This window comes from Chionomys nivalis, chromosome 1 (genome assembly GCF_950005125.1).
Source record: "Chionomys nivalis chromosome 1, mChiNiv1.1, whole genome shotgun sequence".
Lineage (NCBI taxonomy): Eukaryota > Metazoa > Chordata > Mammalia > Rodentia > Cricetidae > Chionomys > Chionomys nivalis.
In genome coordinates, this window is record NC_080086.1 from 376,596 (window position 1) to 391,743 (window position 15,148).

Sequence of the window (15,148 nt, forward strand, 5' to 3'; positions counted from 1 at the left end):
CTCTTCTCCAAAATTTTCATAACCACTCGTTATCACTGTTATTACTGATTTTAAACATAAATTTCAGTAGCACTCTTGAGATTGCTGTGAAGAGGTTCAATAATGTGACATAAGGAATCCACTAAAGTAGAGTGTTAGCAGACATTTTTAAAATTCAATAATTTTAATAATTATGAAGGGTTGAGAATAACAAAAATCTCATTTTCAAATAAAAACAGATACTTCCATGACTGTCAAAGTATATACCTATAATATAAACATTTATCCCTAAACTAGTAGAGTGAACTTGCACCTTGATTTTGAACTTAGAGCATGTGTTTCCTTTTTAAAATATCTACCTAGTTCTTTCTAGTAATTTTAAGATTTTGGAGTTCTTCCAACAATTAAAATTAATTTATTATTAAGAGTATCAGTCTATGCATCTGTTCTCATGAATGAACTTTACTATACTTCCAAGTATTCTATTTATCTTTGTCACTGTTCTATCTAAAGTAATAAATTTACAATTGAATTATCTTAAACATTTAATGCATATACTTATTGGTTAAAATGACTTTGAAAATAAACAAAAGTTCTTGAAAGACCAAGTCTTAAGCCCAGCATTCTTGCCATATAAATAATCAAGCACGTATAAACTATGGGATATGTAAACCTCACAGAATTTATCTTACTGGGACTTTTCCATAATGAGGATGTCAAGGCCATGTGTTCTGTGTTGTTCTTGCTTTGTTATCTTGCAATTCTCTGTGGAAACCTGGTGGTTCTTCTCACCATCAGGGGCAGCCAACTTAGTGAGCATCCAATGTACTTTTTTCTGAGCTACCTCTCCCTCATGGATGTGTGTTTCACTTCCACAGTGGCCCCTAAATTGATTATAGACTTATTGGTACAGTGTAATGCTATATCCTACAATGGCTGCATAGTTCAGATGTTTTCTGCCCACTTCTTTGGTGCTACTGAGATATTTATCTTGGTGGTTATGGCCTATGATCGCTATGTAGCCATTTGCAGACCCCTTTACTATATGATCACCATGAACAGACCAGTGTGCTACGTTCTTGTGATAGTCTCAGTTATTGGTGCTTTTATGCACTCACTTGTGCATGTACTGATTGTTATCAGACTTCCGTTCTGTGGTGCCAATGAGATAGACCACTACTTCTGTGACATATTCCCCCTGCTGAAACTGGCCTGCGCTGACACAAGACTTCTCGTTATTATAGTCATTGCCACCACAGGGCTACTGTCTATTTTGACCTTTGTTGCCTTGGTCATTTCTTACATCATCATTTTGTCCACATTGAGGATGCGCTCATCCAAGGGCCACCGGAAAGCTCTTTCTACTTGTGGCTCACATATTACAGTTGTATTCATGTTCTTTTTGCCAATCGTCTTTACCTATGTCCCAATGGGAGATTCTATTGGGGATGACAAAGTGTTTGCTCTATTTTACACCATGATTGTTCCTTTGTTCAATCCACTGATCTACACACTGAGGAACACAGATATGAAGAATGCCATGAGGAAGGTGTGGTGTCAAGAACAACTGTTTGAAGGAAACTGAAGTCTCTTCTGGTAGAGCCTTTTGCTCAAGTTTGCTCTATGTACAGAATTAATGTGAGCAAAACAAAATGATACCTAAATGGATAGTGGCAAACCATGAAGAGAAAAGACATCTAGCCACAGAGACTGGGTGAATCAATTTCAAGTCTTTTCTATTTTAATTTATGTAGAATAATTATATAATTTGGCAATTTTCACTCTACTTTGGGATACTGATGTTTGTCTGAAATAACTGTCATAAAGAAGTCCTAATCACATCTTTTTTCATGTTCCCACTACAGTTAACAAAATAAATGTGGGAATTGAACCACAACACTGTATTTGACTTGTAAATTGGTGTTATCCTCATATACCTCATGTTTCATAATCATGTTGGTGAAACTTTATGGACTTAGTTTATGTTGTTATTAGGAGAAAGAATCTTACAGAAAACTCCTTGGTGCTCTGGCTATCCTCTCTCTTATTCATTTCTGCCTGAGCCTTAGTTGTGGGTGTATTTTGTAGATATATCCACTAAGACTAGGACTAACACCTCTGAATTTTGATTGGTTGCTGTTTTCTATAGTGATATCTTTCTGTTTAAAACAGAAGTTTCCTCGATGAGGGGTCAGGACTACACTTACCTGTGGACATAAGGACAAATGATTATATGGTTTTTAGGGATTGTGCTGGTTTAGTTAATCAGTGGTTGTCAATTCCTCTCCAACAACCATGACTTCACTAGCATTGAAAGTTAGCTAGCTGTCCATAGGCATGATTCTATCTAACTGTATGAGTCTTCCATTCAATTAGAGAGCTGTTAGTTACTGTCAATACATATGTGCCACTATTTCACCATTAGAGCTATCATGCCATTCTGGTTGTCAATGTGGTTTATAGGGGTCAAAGCTGAGAAAAGCTTTTTTGCCTCTCTCCTTTGGGAGTGGGATAAGTGATATTCTCCACCAAAGAACATAGCAATTGGTTGTCCAGAGACAAATGATCAACACTGAAAACATACATAAAAGCAACATTATGTCAGCCGAGTGATGATGGTGCACATTTTTAATCTCAGCACTCAGGAGGCAGAGGCAGACAAATCTCTGTGAGTTTGAGCCCAGCCTGGCCTACAAGAGCTAGTTTCAGGCTTCAAATCTGCAGAGAAAGCCTGTCTCAAAACAAAACAAAACAAACAAAAAACAGTAACATTATATGAATAGAAAAGTTTATCTTTAGTAATACATAAATATTGCTAAATATGTATACACATATAAGTAAAATTAATGTAACAATATGAATATATGTATATGTGTATGCGTGTATATGTGAAATAACAGTTAATGTCAAAGTGGTAATGAATATGAAGGAAACCAGGAAGGAGGATAAGGGAGTTTTGGAAAGAGAAAGTACAAGGGAGAAATATAATTATAATCTTTAAAAAAAACCTGTATTTATACATTTAGAGTCTTTAAACAATTGTTTCTAAAATCATTCAGTGTGGTGTAAGCATACTATTATTTTAATTATTATGTCCATTATTGTATTTAATACTTAGAATACTAATGTACTATTTTAATTAGGTATTTTATATTAAGAATGATTACATGCTATTTATTTTTTGCTTATTGGTAAATTGATGAAATAGAAATTTCCAACATTCATCCCCCTGTAATGAAACATGAATTTGAAAGACTATCAGTCTGTATACAAATCTGTCTTCATGAGAACAATGAAAGTAGATGGAAGATACCTACCTATCTTACCTATATAGTTAGGACAAGCATACAAAAATAAGTATAGCTAAAAATCCCATCTTGTCTTTATCAGCCTTTTCCTAATGCTGGCATAGAGAAAGACACCTGCTAGTGTCTGTAGGTGAGAGAGGTAAGCACAATATTTCACCTTGGAGCAGTAATATTTAACAACAGTATGAAAATCATGATGGTTGGCTTGACTCTTGGCATTAAACAAGCCCTGGGATTCACTGCCCTTGTCATAGGGCTAGAACTACCAACTCAACTTCACTTATAGTTTGGATCCATAAGGTTCCTCACAGGCTCATAAGTAACAGATTGTTCCTCAGCCATTGATACTATTGGGAGGTTCAAAATGGAGGAAACAGATCATTCAAGTATGCTTGTGAAAAATATATGCTGAGATTTACAACTCCTTTCTTTCATTTTGATTATTGGCTATTATGAAGTGATCATCTTTGATATACTATGCATTTTATTTATTTATTTATTTTTATTATTATTATTATTATTTTTTTTTTTTTTTGGTTTTTCGAGACAGGGTTTCTCTGTAGCTTTGGTGCCTGTCCTGGAACTAGCTCTTGTAGACCAGGCTGACCTCGAACTCACAGAGATCCGCCTGCCTCTGCCTCCCGAGTGCTGTGATTAAAGGCGTGCGCCACCACCACCCGGCTTATACTATGCATTTTATATCTGGATATTTGGCCTTACCACAGCCTTAAATATTATGAGTCAAATGACCACAGAAAAAAGCCTCTGAAATTAAAAGCCCAAATAAGTGTTCTTTCTTGTAGTACATTAGTATATATTATATATAGATATATATTTATATATTATGTAGCATATTATACATCATATATGGAAAGCTCATAGTATAGATAAAGATAATGGAAATATTACTAACTCAGCTTCCACATAGAGTAAAACAAGAAAAAGTGTTAATCAGTGTACTTGTGCTCATAGACTGTGCTTCTAAGATTTCTCTGGTACCAAAAATGCTTTCACCATATTTGATCTAACCTTGCTTTATTGTACTAGTCTTTAGTCTCATTCAGTCACCAGGATTGACCACCAGTCCTAGTAACCAGCACATTTCCAAATGAACTTGCCTAATCTCTAGAGCTACATATTTTAGGATAGAATGAGCTTGTCAGCCCTCTGTAGTGCCAGACAAGATATCAAAAATGGAAGGCTGTGTGACCTTTTCCTCTCTAGTTAGAAACAGTCACAAATTAGTTAAGATCTTTTTTTCTTTAGTATTGGCATTGTCCCATTGAGTGTTAATGGATTACTACTTGATCTCTGCTCATTTTAAATTAAATGTTGATATATATCCTTATGTACATAAATATAACCTTCTCAATCTGTATAATGTTTTTAGGGCTGACCATTAGGTAACTAATTCCCATTCCACGGGGAAGATTATTTCTCCCATTCTCAGCATTTCTTAGTTACCTATAACTCTTTTGTAGAGTTGGGACCTCCTGAAATTTGGGGACTCCCAAGACCAAGTTAGCATATGTATCCTGTCTATTATTGTTGTTCTTATTAGCTCATGTTTAGTCAGTCATTGCTGAGGCTTCATGAGTATCGATTCTGACATTACTAGGAAACACAGTCTTATAGCAAACTCCATGATCTCATGACACTTACAATCTTTCTGACCAGGGTTGCAACCTGATGATTGATCCCTGAGCCTTAGTTTTAGGAGTTTTATTGTATAAACCTCATAATAGGCAATAAAATGTCTTTCAGAAGCCTTTATTAGAACCTCATTAAATTCAGTCTCCTTACACAGTTCAAAAGGGAGAACAGTATGTTTAAACCCAGCTTCCAGTTCCACCAAGCAGTCTATTCTCTCTCTCTCTCTCTCTCTCTCTCTCTCTCTCTCTCTCTCTCTCTCTCTCTCTCATTTGCAAAATTATTAGCAAAAAATAATTCTTACAGGTCTTCCTAAGACAAAAGTTCTCCTTCAGAGGAGAGGATTTTCTGGTCTCTTCTTATTCTAGAAGTATGTTTGTTAACATTGAGGTAAAATGTAATGTCAATCTCATAGCACAATTGCAAGACTTTGGAGAATATAGGGAAGAGAATTTATGCTTTCAAGTAAGAATTTCTGTCTAGAGCACAGATATTATCATTACAGACCAAAAAGTTATAGCAAGTATTATAAACATTACTAAACACCTCCAGTCATTGCATAACAAAGAATTCACTTCTTTAACTTTTTAAAAATAAACTATTATTTGCTTTGATAACTCAGGTTTATAAAAGGAAATTTTATAATTTGCTGTGGTATGAATATAAAATGTCTCACACAGGCTTTTGTTTTTGAAAATTAGTCCCTGACGAGTGGTACTATTTTGGAATGTTGTGGGAAATTCTGTTCACTGGCTTAGCTGGTCTATTTATGGTCATAGAGCATTGGTTATCAATTATAGCCTGCTCCATATTCATATCTAAACATTCCCTGTGTCTGCTTCCTTATCATTTGAGATGTGATAAAGCAGCCATCCTCTACCTGCTCAATTACTTTAGCCAATTTGCCTTTCCTGCTAGACTGGCTGGCAACTGTAGTGTACCAGCTGTGTGATTTGAAACATTCCCTCCCGGAGAGAGAAGGGATGATCACGAGATTCAGAAAATGAACAACACACAGGTGTCTGGAACTCCTTTAACTTAACAACATTCATTAAAATGCCCTCCAAAAAAATTCTGTGAACAGTAAATGATTAGTGAAGAAGGAAACATTTTGATAAGTCATGCTGCCTGTAAGAGACTACCCAAACATTGGGTTGCCTGAAAGTCTTTAAATGAAGTCCAGACTTGCAGCTCTCCTAGATAAAGGCAACGAGTGTGCTCTCCACTGATAAAGATACACTTGAGTCACCTGTGAATAACCCCTTATCCATACTGCTGTACGTTATCTCAGTATATCCCAATGGACATTACTGAAATAATTACTTTGTTCTGTTGCTGCTTACTCCCTACTTGGGACATATAGGTATTTGATCATATCTCCCCCAGAAAACTTTCAAAGTCTCACATTGTACCCATAGTATTAGGGATCTTGCTATCTCCATTTCTGTAGATCTTGCATTAAAGATATCAGCCACTGTGTCTACCTTTTTAAAAGCATGTTTTTGAGAGTTTGAATTCAGGTTTTCATACTCATGTGACAAGCACTTTCCTGAGTCTTCTTTCTAGTCTGAAGGAATACATTTTAATGAAATAATTTTATTTCACTAAAAATATATTTTTATACTCTATATACTAGCATATTGTAAGTATACAACATATATATGTGTACTCACATATGTATATATACCACATATGTATATACACACACGCAAGTATATATGTGTGTGTGTGTGTTACACATATGAACTCATGGAGACTGACAGCAAGCAGAAGGTCTGCAACAATTTCGAGCCTGATTGGAATCAGTGCTAAGATAAGAAAACAGACATAGGCTCTCACACCAAATAAAAAACTATCTACAACTGTATCTGCTTGAAAAATAAATTTTAGCTTTCTCCAGTGGGGAGTTATTAGGTATACAAGTCATACTTCAGAGTATGTACCATCCCCAAAACTAATTGATCAATATAAAATATACTCAATGCTATTTTTGTAGACTTTTTGTCTCATATTGCTTTGCTTTGACAATTTTTGTTTTATTGTACTTTTGTTTATATAATTTGTTTTAGATTTTGCTTTTGTGGAGTGCATTGTGTTTTTTATTTCTTTTGTTGTTTGTTTTTCAATGAGAATGTGAAGGAAAAAGTGGAGTTAATGTATGGGGCAGTGGGGAGAGGCTGAATGAAATTGGGGGATGAGAAAACTGATCAGAATACATTATAGAAAATTTTCAGTAAAACATACTAATATGTTTCTGTATCTGACACATAAATATAAGGTTTATCTATAACTCATTTAATTATACTCTAAATGTTGTATTAACAATGCTGTTTCACATGAGAGAAAACTGACTCACACAATTTTGTTGTGAGATATTTGATTGTAATGTGAAATCTGAGACTATGCTAAGAAAATTAACCTTGTCGGTGCCAGCAGCTAATTGACAGGAATTAGCCTTAGAGAGAATGGAGGAGACAGGAATGCAGACAGCGATGCATAGGAAGGAATAGGGAGGGACACAGAGATTCAATCTCTTTGGTTTTGAACCAGTGGAGTCACTCTTCACTTGCTTGGTCTCCTTTCTTAAATAAAGGTCAGCTGGTTGCTTGTTGGATTCTCTGATCCAATATCTTTTTTTTTTTCACTGCAACACATTACTCCCTAGTGTTCATTGATAAATAGAACTTTAAAGACTTAGTTAAAGCCTACATTTGGTGGTCTGGCTGAATTCAGGAGGACTAGAAATCCTGCCATGCTACAGTCTTAGTGGTGGATTGTTGACTGTGGGGCCAAACAGTGCAGACCATAGTTAAAACATGTGTAGATTCGGGTACAGTCACTAAGCCAACAGAAAAACTATATTTGTCATTCCAAAATGGACAGGACCACATAAACAGAGAAGCCACACCAACAGTCTGCTACTTTTCTGACAAGGATCTCTCCAAGCTACAGCCATCACTTATGGGGGACTCCACATAAGGACTCAGGAATTATGGAAGGGACCCTCACCTTGATGTTGATGTCACTGCTACAGACAAATTGAAAAATCAATGATTTGATGAAAAACCTGGGAAATTCTTAAAGAAAGAGTTAAGAAATTTTTAAAAGAAAATTTCCCATGTTCAGAATGAGAAATATCAAAATTCAGGGAGTTAGAACACTGTAGTGCTAGAATATATAGCATGAAAATGGAAAAAATAAATGAAGGAATAATCAACTTAGTTTTAATTGACATAATACTGATTACAATTACTATCATTTTAGTAATTTATATTTTACCCTTAAAATTCTTCAATAAAGGTGCCAAATATTAAAAGTTAATAAGATGCAAGCTTTAGAAAGATTTATTATTGTTAAGATATAATCTTCAGAGAGACCTACTAATAAAAATAACTCAGACACAGACAGAGGAACTTAGACATGTACCTGCCATAGCTATGCATGATGAAACTTAAGAGGGGTGGCAAAAGTTTATTAGAAACCAATTTTAGATTCTCTAGCTACTATACAAGAGTGGCCAGCAGATGGTAGGCACCCAGAGGTGATGTAGAAGTTAAATGGAATCCTAAGAAAATATTCAATTTGAGGAGAATTAAAGAAGTTGTCATTTCTTTCATATGGTGTCTTTTCAGCCTATGTTAAGCAATGTTAAATCATGGGCAACTCAGAATTCAATTATCTCCCAAAACTTGAAAGATTCAGCTACAGCAATATTAGAAGATGGTCCTCAATTACAATGAATAACATGGTGGAAGCAGGAAGCAAGGGCCATAGAACAATAAAACTGTAGGCCCATATTTTGGTATGGCACAAGAGCCATTAGCCTGGTCTGAGCTGATCACATAACTCTGCAGACAAACTGTCTCCATTTAACAATAGCCAGGATGTGCTGCTCCTACTTTCTTTTGTTAGAATGTGGATTACCTGAGAAGAGATGTTGGCTAAAGCTGATGACTTAAGAGTTTAGAGGTTTGGTGCTTCCTCCCTTTGTAATTTGGAGGATGTCTTAGAGAGATGCTAATTCATGGCCTACCTGACTGCTAGATGCGGACTTGACTTGAGCCCAGGCACCTGGTTGCCTAGGAGACAGCCTAATGTGTTTTCCCCCCACTCAATTCAGGTGGATATATAAGATGTTTGGAGAATAAAGAGTGATCTGGCCTTTTTCCATGATGACCGTGTAAGCTGTGTCAGTTTTATTCCTCATGACTCCGTTTCAGCCGGGTTAGAAAATCTGTGTTGGACCCACATGGGCTCTGATATAAAACAAGGCTAGAAATATTGATATTTCCCAAAATCAGTTATTCAGTGAAGGCCAAATGCTGAATTTCATAGACAGTTTGAATTTGATGACCACACCTTTGTCCTATGTTGTTTAGCATTTTTGAATACTCAGGACAAGATTAAAGAATCAGAAAGGAGGTCTGAGTCATTTACTAAAACAATATATGGCACATATAAGCCTTCACTAATTGATTGATTGTTTTCAACTGTAAATAGAATAGCATCAGATCCAGAAGTCAGAGAACTATTAATAGAATCATTGGTTTTAGAAAATGCTAATTCAAAATGCAATGAGGTGATTAGGCAATTAAAGGCCAGATCAACAGCAGTAGATAATTGTATTAGAAATACAGTTGACCTTCTCTCCTTTGATACAACACAAAAATAGACAAGATTCCCTGAGAAAATTAGGAGCATGAGGGTGGTAGGAGAAGGAACAGAGGAAGGGGAGGAGGAGCAGAGGAGGGACAAGGAGAACTTGAGTAAACTGCATTATTCAGATGGGGGGAGATCAGAAAAGAAGAGCAAGGAAAGAGATCTTTATTGAGGGAGTAACTATGGGGCTAGCAAGAAATCTGGCACTATAGAAATTCCAAGAAATCTACAAGGACAACCCCCTTTATGACAGACACATCAACTTTTAAAAAACAGTCCAAACAATGAACTTTTTATACTTCAGGAAGTGAAAAGAAATGAATGTATGAATACCATATCATCTTTTATGGGAGACCTGGTTGGAATTAGTAACACTTTTTTTATAGACAATTTTTTTTAGGTTTATTTATTATGTATACAACATTCCATCCATGTATGCTTGCAGGCCAGAAGAGAGCACCAGATCTCATTATAGAAGGCTGTGAACCACCATGTGGTTGCTGGGAATTGAACTCAGGACCTCTGAAAGAGCAGTCAGTGCTCTTAACCTCTGAGCCATCTCTCCAGCCCCTTAGTAACACTTTCTATTGGCTAATGAATAACAAGTTTCAGAGAAAATGATGTCTGGTACTAATTAAGTTGGCATGCAATTTAATGCAACAAAATATGTAGACCACCTTGGCGAGTTACTCTGTCTAGGGTCTGTAACCCGCCTGGCTGGTCAGTTATTCCAGGGTCACGGAGAGGTACCACCTGAAAGACATGGGCTGATAAGAGGAAGGAGGCTAGGCAAATTTGTCGAAGCCTCCGTTTATTAGAGTCATGGATGCAGCTTATATAGCCCCTGGATGAGGAGCTTGTGGGGCTGGGGCACGGGATCTTGCCACGTGGTCCACATCGGTCACGTAGGCCAAGAGGTTACTATCGGTCAGGTCACGATTCCTCTACCAGGAGTTCACAAGTTGACACACCTAGTTCTCTAGATAGTTAGAGTGTGAGGCGGGTTCCACTAACAGATAGCTCTCTATTAACAGACAATTTGGGTGTGGGATAGGCTTTGTCAATAAAACAATTCTCAATACAATTGGGAAGTGGAGCCCTCTGCAAACTTCTCAGGGCGATGATCCCTATAATAATTTTGGGGGGCACATGGCTCCTGACAAAAATAAGCATACTAAACATTCAATGCTATCCTGATGCTGTGCACAAACTTATTTTTTATGCAAGTTTTGGGTATGGAGATTTTATTAGCAGTTCTGACCAGTGAATCTACCCATATTCCATATTGAATCAAAGGAAATAAGGAACATGACTCACAGTAGAAACAGTGAGTTCTCTTCAATTTGCTATTAAGAAAATAATGGTATTTTATGAGTACCTGCAACTGGAGAAAAAATGTGGAGTGCTGGCTTTTTTTTTTTTTTGGTTTTTTGAGACAGGGTTTCTCTGTGGTTTTGGAGCCTGTCCTGGAACTAGCTCTTGTAGACCAGGCTGGTCTCAAACTCATAGAGATCTGCCTGTCTCTGCCTCCTGAGTGCTGGGATTAAAGGCGTGAGCCACCACCGCCCGGCCGAGTGCTGGCTTGATACACTGACTCAGTCACTATGCCTGATAATGAGGAGACAAGTGACTACTTCACTAAAAATGAACATTAAAAGATGAAAAAATGGAAAACTGTTTTACAGGAGTTTTAACAGTTGTGAGAAATATCTTTCATCTTATTGAACATGCATGTTAGCATATGGCTGTTGCATAATTTATAAAAATAATGGCAAATTTAAACATTCAGGGAAAAGAAGATCCAGGCATAAGATTTAAGAAAAGTTGTCAGGATATTACCAGAAAACAAGCAAAACAGACAGATAAACAAAGGAAGCAGAGAGGAAATCTAATATACTAGATTTTGTGCAAAGTCTGGCTACTTTTAAAAATTAGGGACTACCTGCTTAGAGGGAAGAATAAAGTAGAAAGACTAATGATACACAAGTTTTATGAGATAACCTACACTCTGTCTAGTAGTGGCACACAATAGCCTAGGAATTTATTATAGCCATCGATTAGGAACATTATTTTGGAATATGTAATTTTTAAGTATAAATTTTATTGGATATATACCTAACTAGTATTATTCTGTCCTGTGTAGTTACATAAAACATGGAAGGAAAAGACAATTTGAATTTTAATACTTTTTCTATATTCCTGGTAATTGATGATCAATGCCACCAAATTTTTCTTTTGTTATGTATTTTCCATATACCATGCACTAATCTTCAAATTATCCCTTTCCTGACTAATGGCAGTAGTGGAATAACTGTCTGATTGCTTTTAGTTAATTTAAAACTCTGTGTTCATTCTCTGGCTAATTATTGCCATCCTCATTTTTTAATTTGTATTTAGTACATAAAAGAGTAATATATTTTTTCTGATTTTTTCTTTTTCTTTATTTAATCAGGAGTAGTAAGAACACAGAAAGCAATATGCTATAACATATAGCTACAATATTCAGAAATGGTAATATTTGATATCTGAATTTATTCAGTCATAATTTTAACATGCCATAACTTTTTCATGGCATTTTTTACTTCTGTATTCCTTAGTGTATAGATGAGTGGGTTGAGAAAAGGTGTTCCAATTGTATAAAATACTGCTACCATCTTGTCCATAGGAAAAGTGGTTGGTGGTCGTGCATATATGAATATGCAGGGACCAAAGAATAGGATAACTACTATGAATGAGAAGTGCAAGTAGAGAGAGCCTTTTTCCTCCCTTCTGCACTATGGTTTCACAGAGAGTATAAGATGACAAAATATGAGATCATCAAAAGAACAAAACTGCTTGAGCAGATTGCACCACTGTTCGACACTAAGATCAGGTTTATCATATATGTGTCCATGCAGGCAAGTTTCAACAAGGGCTGCAAGTCACAGCAGTAATGGTCAATCAAATTGGGCCCACAGAAGGGCAGTCTCAAGGCCAGAATAATTTGAGCAGTGGAATGTATAAAAGACCCTATCCAGGCGAGAACAATCAGAATGACACAGACCTGATGGCTCATGATGACTGGGTAATGCAAGGGTTTGCAGATGGCCACATAACGGTCAACAGCCATGAGAATAAGGACAAAGATCTCCATGCAGCCAAATAGATGGAGAGCAAAGACTTGTGTGATACATTCATTGTAGGAAATGATGCTCTTTTTAGAGATAGCATCCACAATGAGTCTTGGGGCTGTGGATGTTGAAAAGCATGAGTCAGCAAAGGACAAATAAAACAGGAAAAAGTACATGGGACTCCCAAGAGTCCGGCTGAGCTTGATTGTCACAATAATGAGTGTATTTCACACCACAGTACCCATGTAGAAAATTAAGACGATTACAAACACCATTTTCTGCTTCGGGGTATCCTGTGTCAAGCCTAACAGTATAAACTCGGTTACACTGCTGTTCTGCTTCATTGTGTCAGTCCATGAGAGGAGATCACAGGTCAGAAATAATCTGAAAAAGAGAAATGAAAAGTATAAAATGCATGCTAAATTTGGAAGTTAAATAGGGTCCATCTAATGACTTATAAATTATTATTCTCTTTTTTGTATCTGAAAATATCAGTTCAATCATTATTAAATAAACTGCACATCCAAATAATGAAGGAGCCATAGATTTTTGGATAGAAGCATTAATTTTGGAGGTATAATTTGAGTAGTTAGCTTTCAGAATTAAATACCCCTTATTAATTTATACGAGATCTGTTTATGATTAGTATGTTGAAAACATTCAAAATATTTTGCATGTTCAATTTAATATGCTTTTATTTTATTTGAACCCCATAGTTTCATAAAAAAAGAAACTTATGTGCTATATATTTTGAACATTCAGGTAATGATCATTTAAATATGTGAGCCTAACAAAAGAGAAGCAATGATCATAAAACTTTATATTTGAATAACAACCCTGTCTGTTTATCCCACAGTAAGAATGACTTAATTACATTCTCCAGTTCAATATATTCCATTTAAATAGGTCTCAAAACCTTGAAGCTGTTAGAATTACAAAGAATTTTTATCAGAAACACTAATGTGAACATGCAGGAAAGAAGAGAAAATATCTTAAATCAGAACTTTTCTTAATTTTTATATTTAAAGACATTGGTATTCCAGTTAATTACTGAAGCTTTGATAGAATTCAAACTATGTTTATTATAGAGTATTTCATACACTGATACACACACATATATAATGCATATATATGTGTGCTTACATATACATATGTTTACTTACTTTGTAATTGTTTTAATTTTATATAATATATATCAAGTCAAAATAAAAAATTTACCAAAGTAGTATTTATCAGAAACACACATATAAAATAATTGTAAAAGAGATACTGTGCCCTGTTGAAATTAAACACATGAAATGTGCAGTTCGTTTCATTGAGTTATATGCTCAGATTCCACCTGGGAAACTTCATATAACAATGCTTTAATAACTATCTTTTAAGCAATGTTGCTTACAAATATGTAAGAAAGTCAAAGTTACATTTGTTAGTGATGTGAGGTCATATGTCATGTTTTTAATGTGTAAAGGGGGTACAATACCTGCACAGTTACACAGAAAAGGTGTTTAGCCTAGGCATAACCCCTCACTGGAAACGAAAATATGTGCAGCCTTTCAATGGCTGCAAGGGTCAGAAAGAACTTAAATGTCATAAAATTATCACTGAATTAAAATAAATCTATGAAGACTTACATTAGGATATTTTTCGTCACATCAGTATGTCACTGAGCCATCACAGAAATTCAGTTGCAAATATGAAGCATTTTGGCATTTTGAAGGTGAAATGAATCTCTGGAAATATAATTACATAATCCCAGCACTCGGGAGGCAGAGGCAGGCAGATCTCTGTAAGTTCGAGGCCAGCCTGGTCTACAAGAGCTAGTTCCAGGACAGGAACCAAAAGCTACAGAGAAACCCTGTCTCAAAAAAATCCAAAAAAAAAAAAAACAAACAAACAAACAAAAAAGATAGGTCTGAAATTGAGTATACTTTAAATACTTCATAAACAATTACCACTTGGACATTAACTGAAGTCTCAATGTGTTGGATGTATTCCAGCATCACTCTTTATGAATTGCCTTAGACAATGAAAACATTTTGGGGTTGAATTAAGTAAGATAAATATTATAGACAAATCTGCATATTTTCACAACATACATATTTATTAAAATATTTATTCATTTGGACTACAGGCATATGGATTCTCTATAGACTAAATAAAGTGATACCTACTTGTAATTCTAGCACTTATAATGCCTTGGAAATGGATGAAAATTTGAAGTCAATCTTTGCTGAACATACTTTGAAAAGAATAACAAGTACAGAGGGTGTTATACATGCAAACATAGAAATTTCATAGGATAGACTAATTCCCTATAAACATAAATTAATCATGTTCTACAGCATTTTATATTTAGCTCCCATTGAGAAAAAATCCATTTCTATCATACTACATTCACGGCAAAAATCATGAACTTTCATAAAGGATTTTCAGTGAAACATA

At 35.5% G+C, this 15,148-nt stretch overlaps 1 protein-coding gene and 1 pseudogene across 1 annotated transcript; one reads left to right on the forward strand and one right to left on the reverse strand.

Annotated features, from left to right (window-relative positions):
• Positions 1-637: 637 nt before the first annotated feature.
• On the forward strand, positions 638-1,564 carry LOC130877920 (olfactory receptor 4P4-like). The gene has a single exon (XM_057775589.1). The coding sequence runs from the start codon at positions 638-640 to the stop codon at positions 1,562-1,564; it is 927 nt and encodes a 308-aa protein (XP_057631572.1).
• A 10,563-nt stretch (positions 1,565-12,127) lies between these two features.
• On the reverse strand, positions 12,128-13,050 carry LOC130882646 (olfactory receptor 4C11-like; annotated as a pseudogene).
• Positions 13,051-15,148: the final 2,098 nt, after the last annotated feature.

Bases quoted from the DNA above. Each gene is read 5' to 3' on its own strand.
- LOC130877920 (XM_057775589.1), top strand. From the start codon at position 638: ATGGGATATGTAAACCTCACAGAATTTATCTTACTGGGACTTTTCCAT.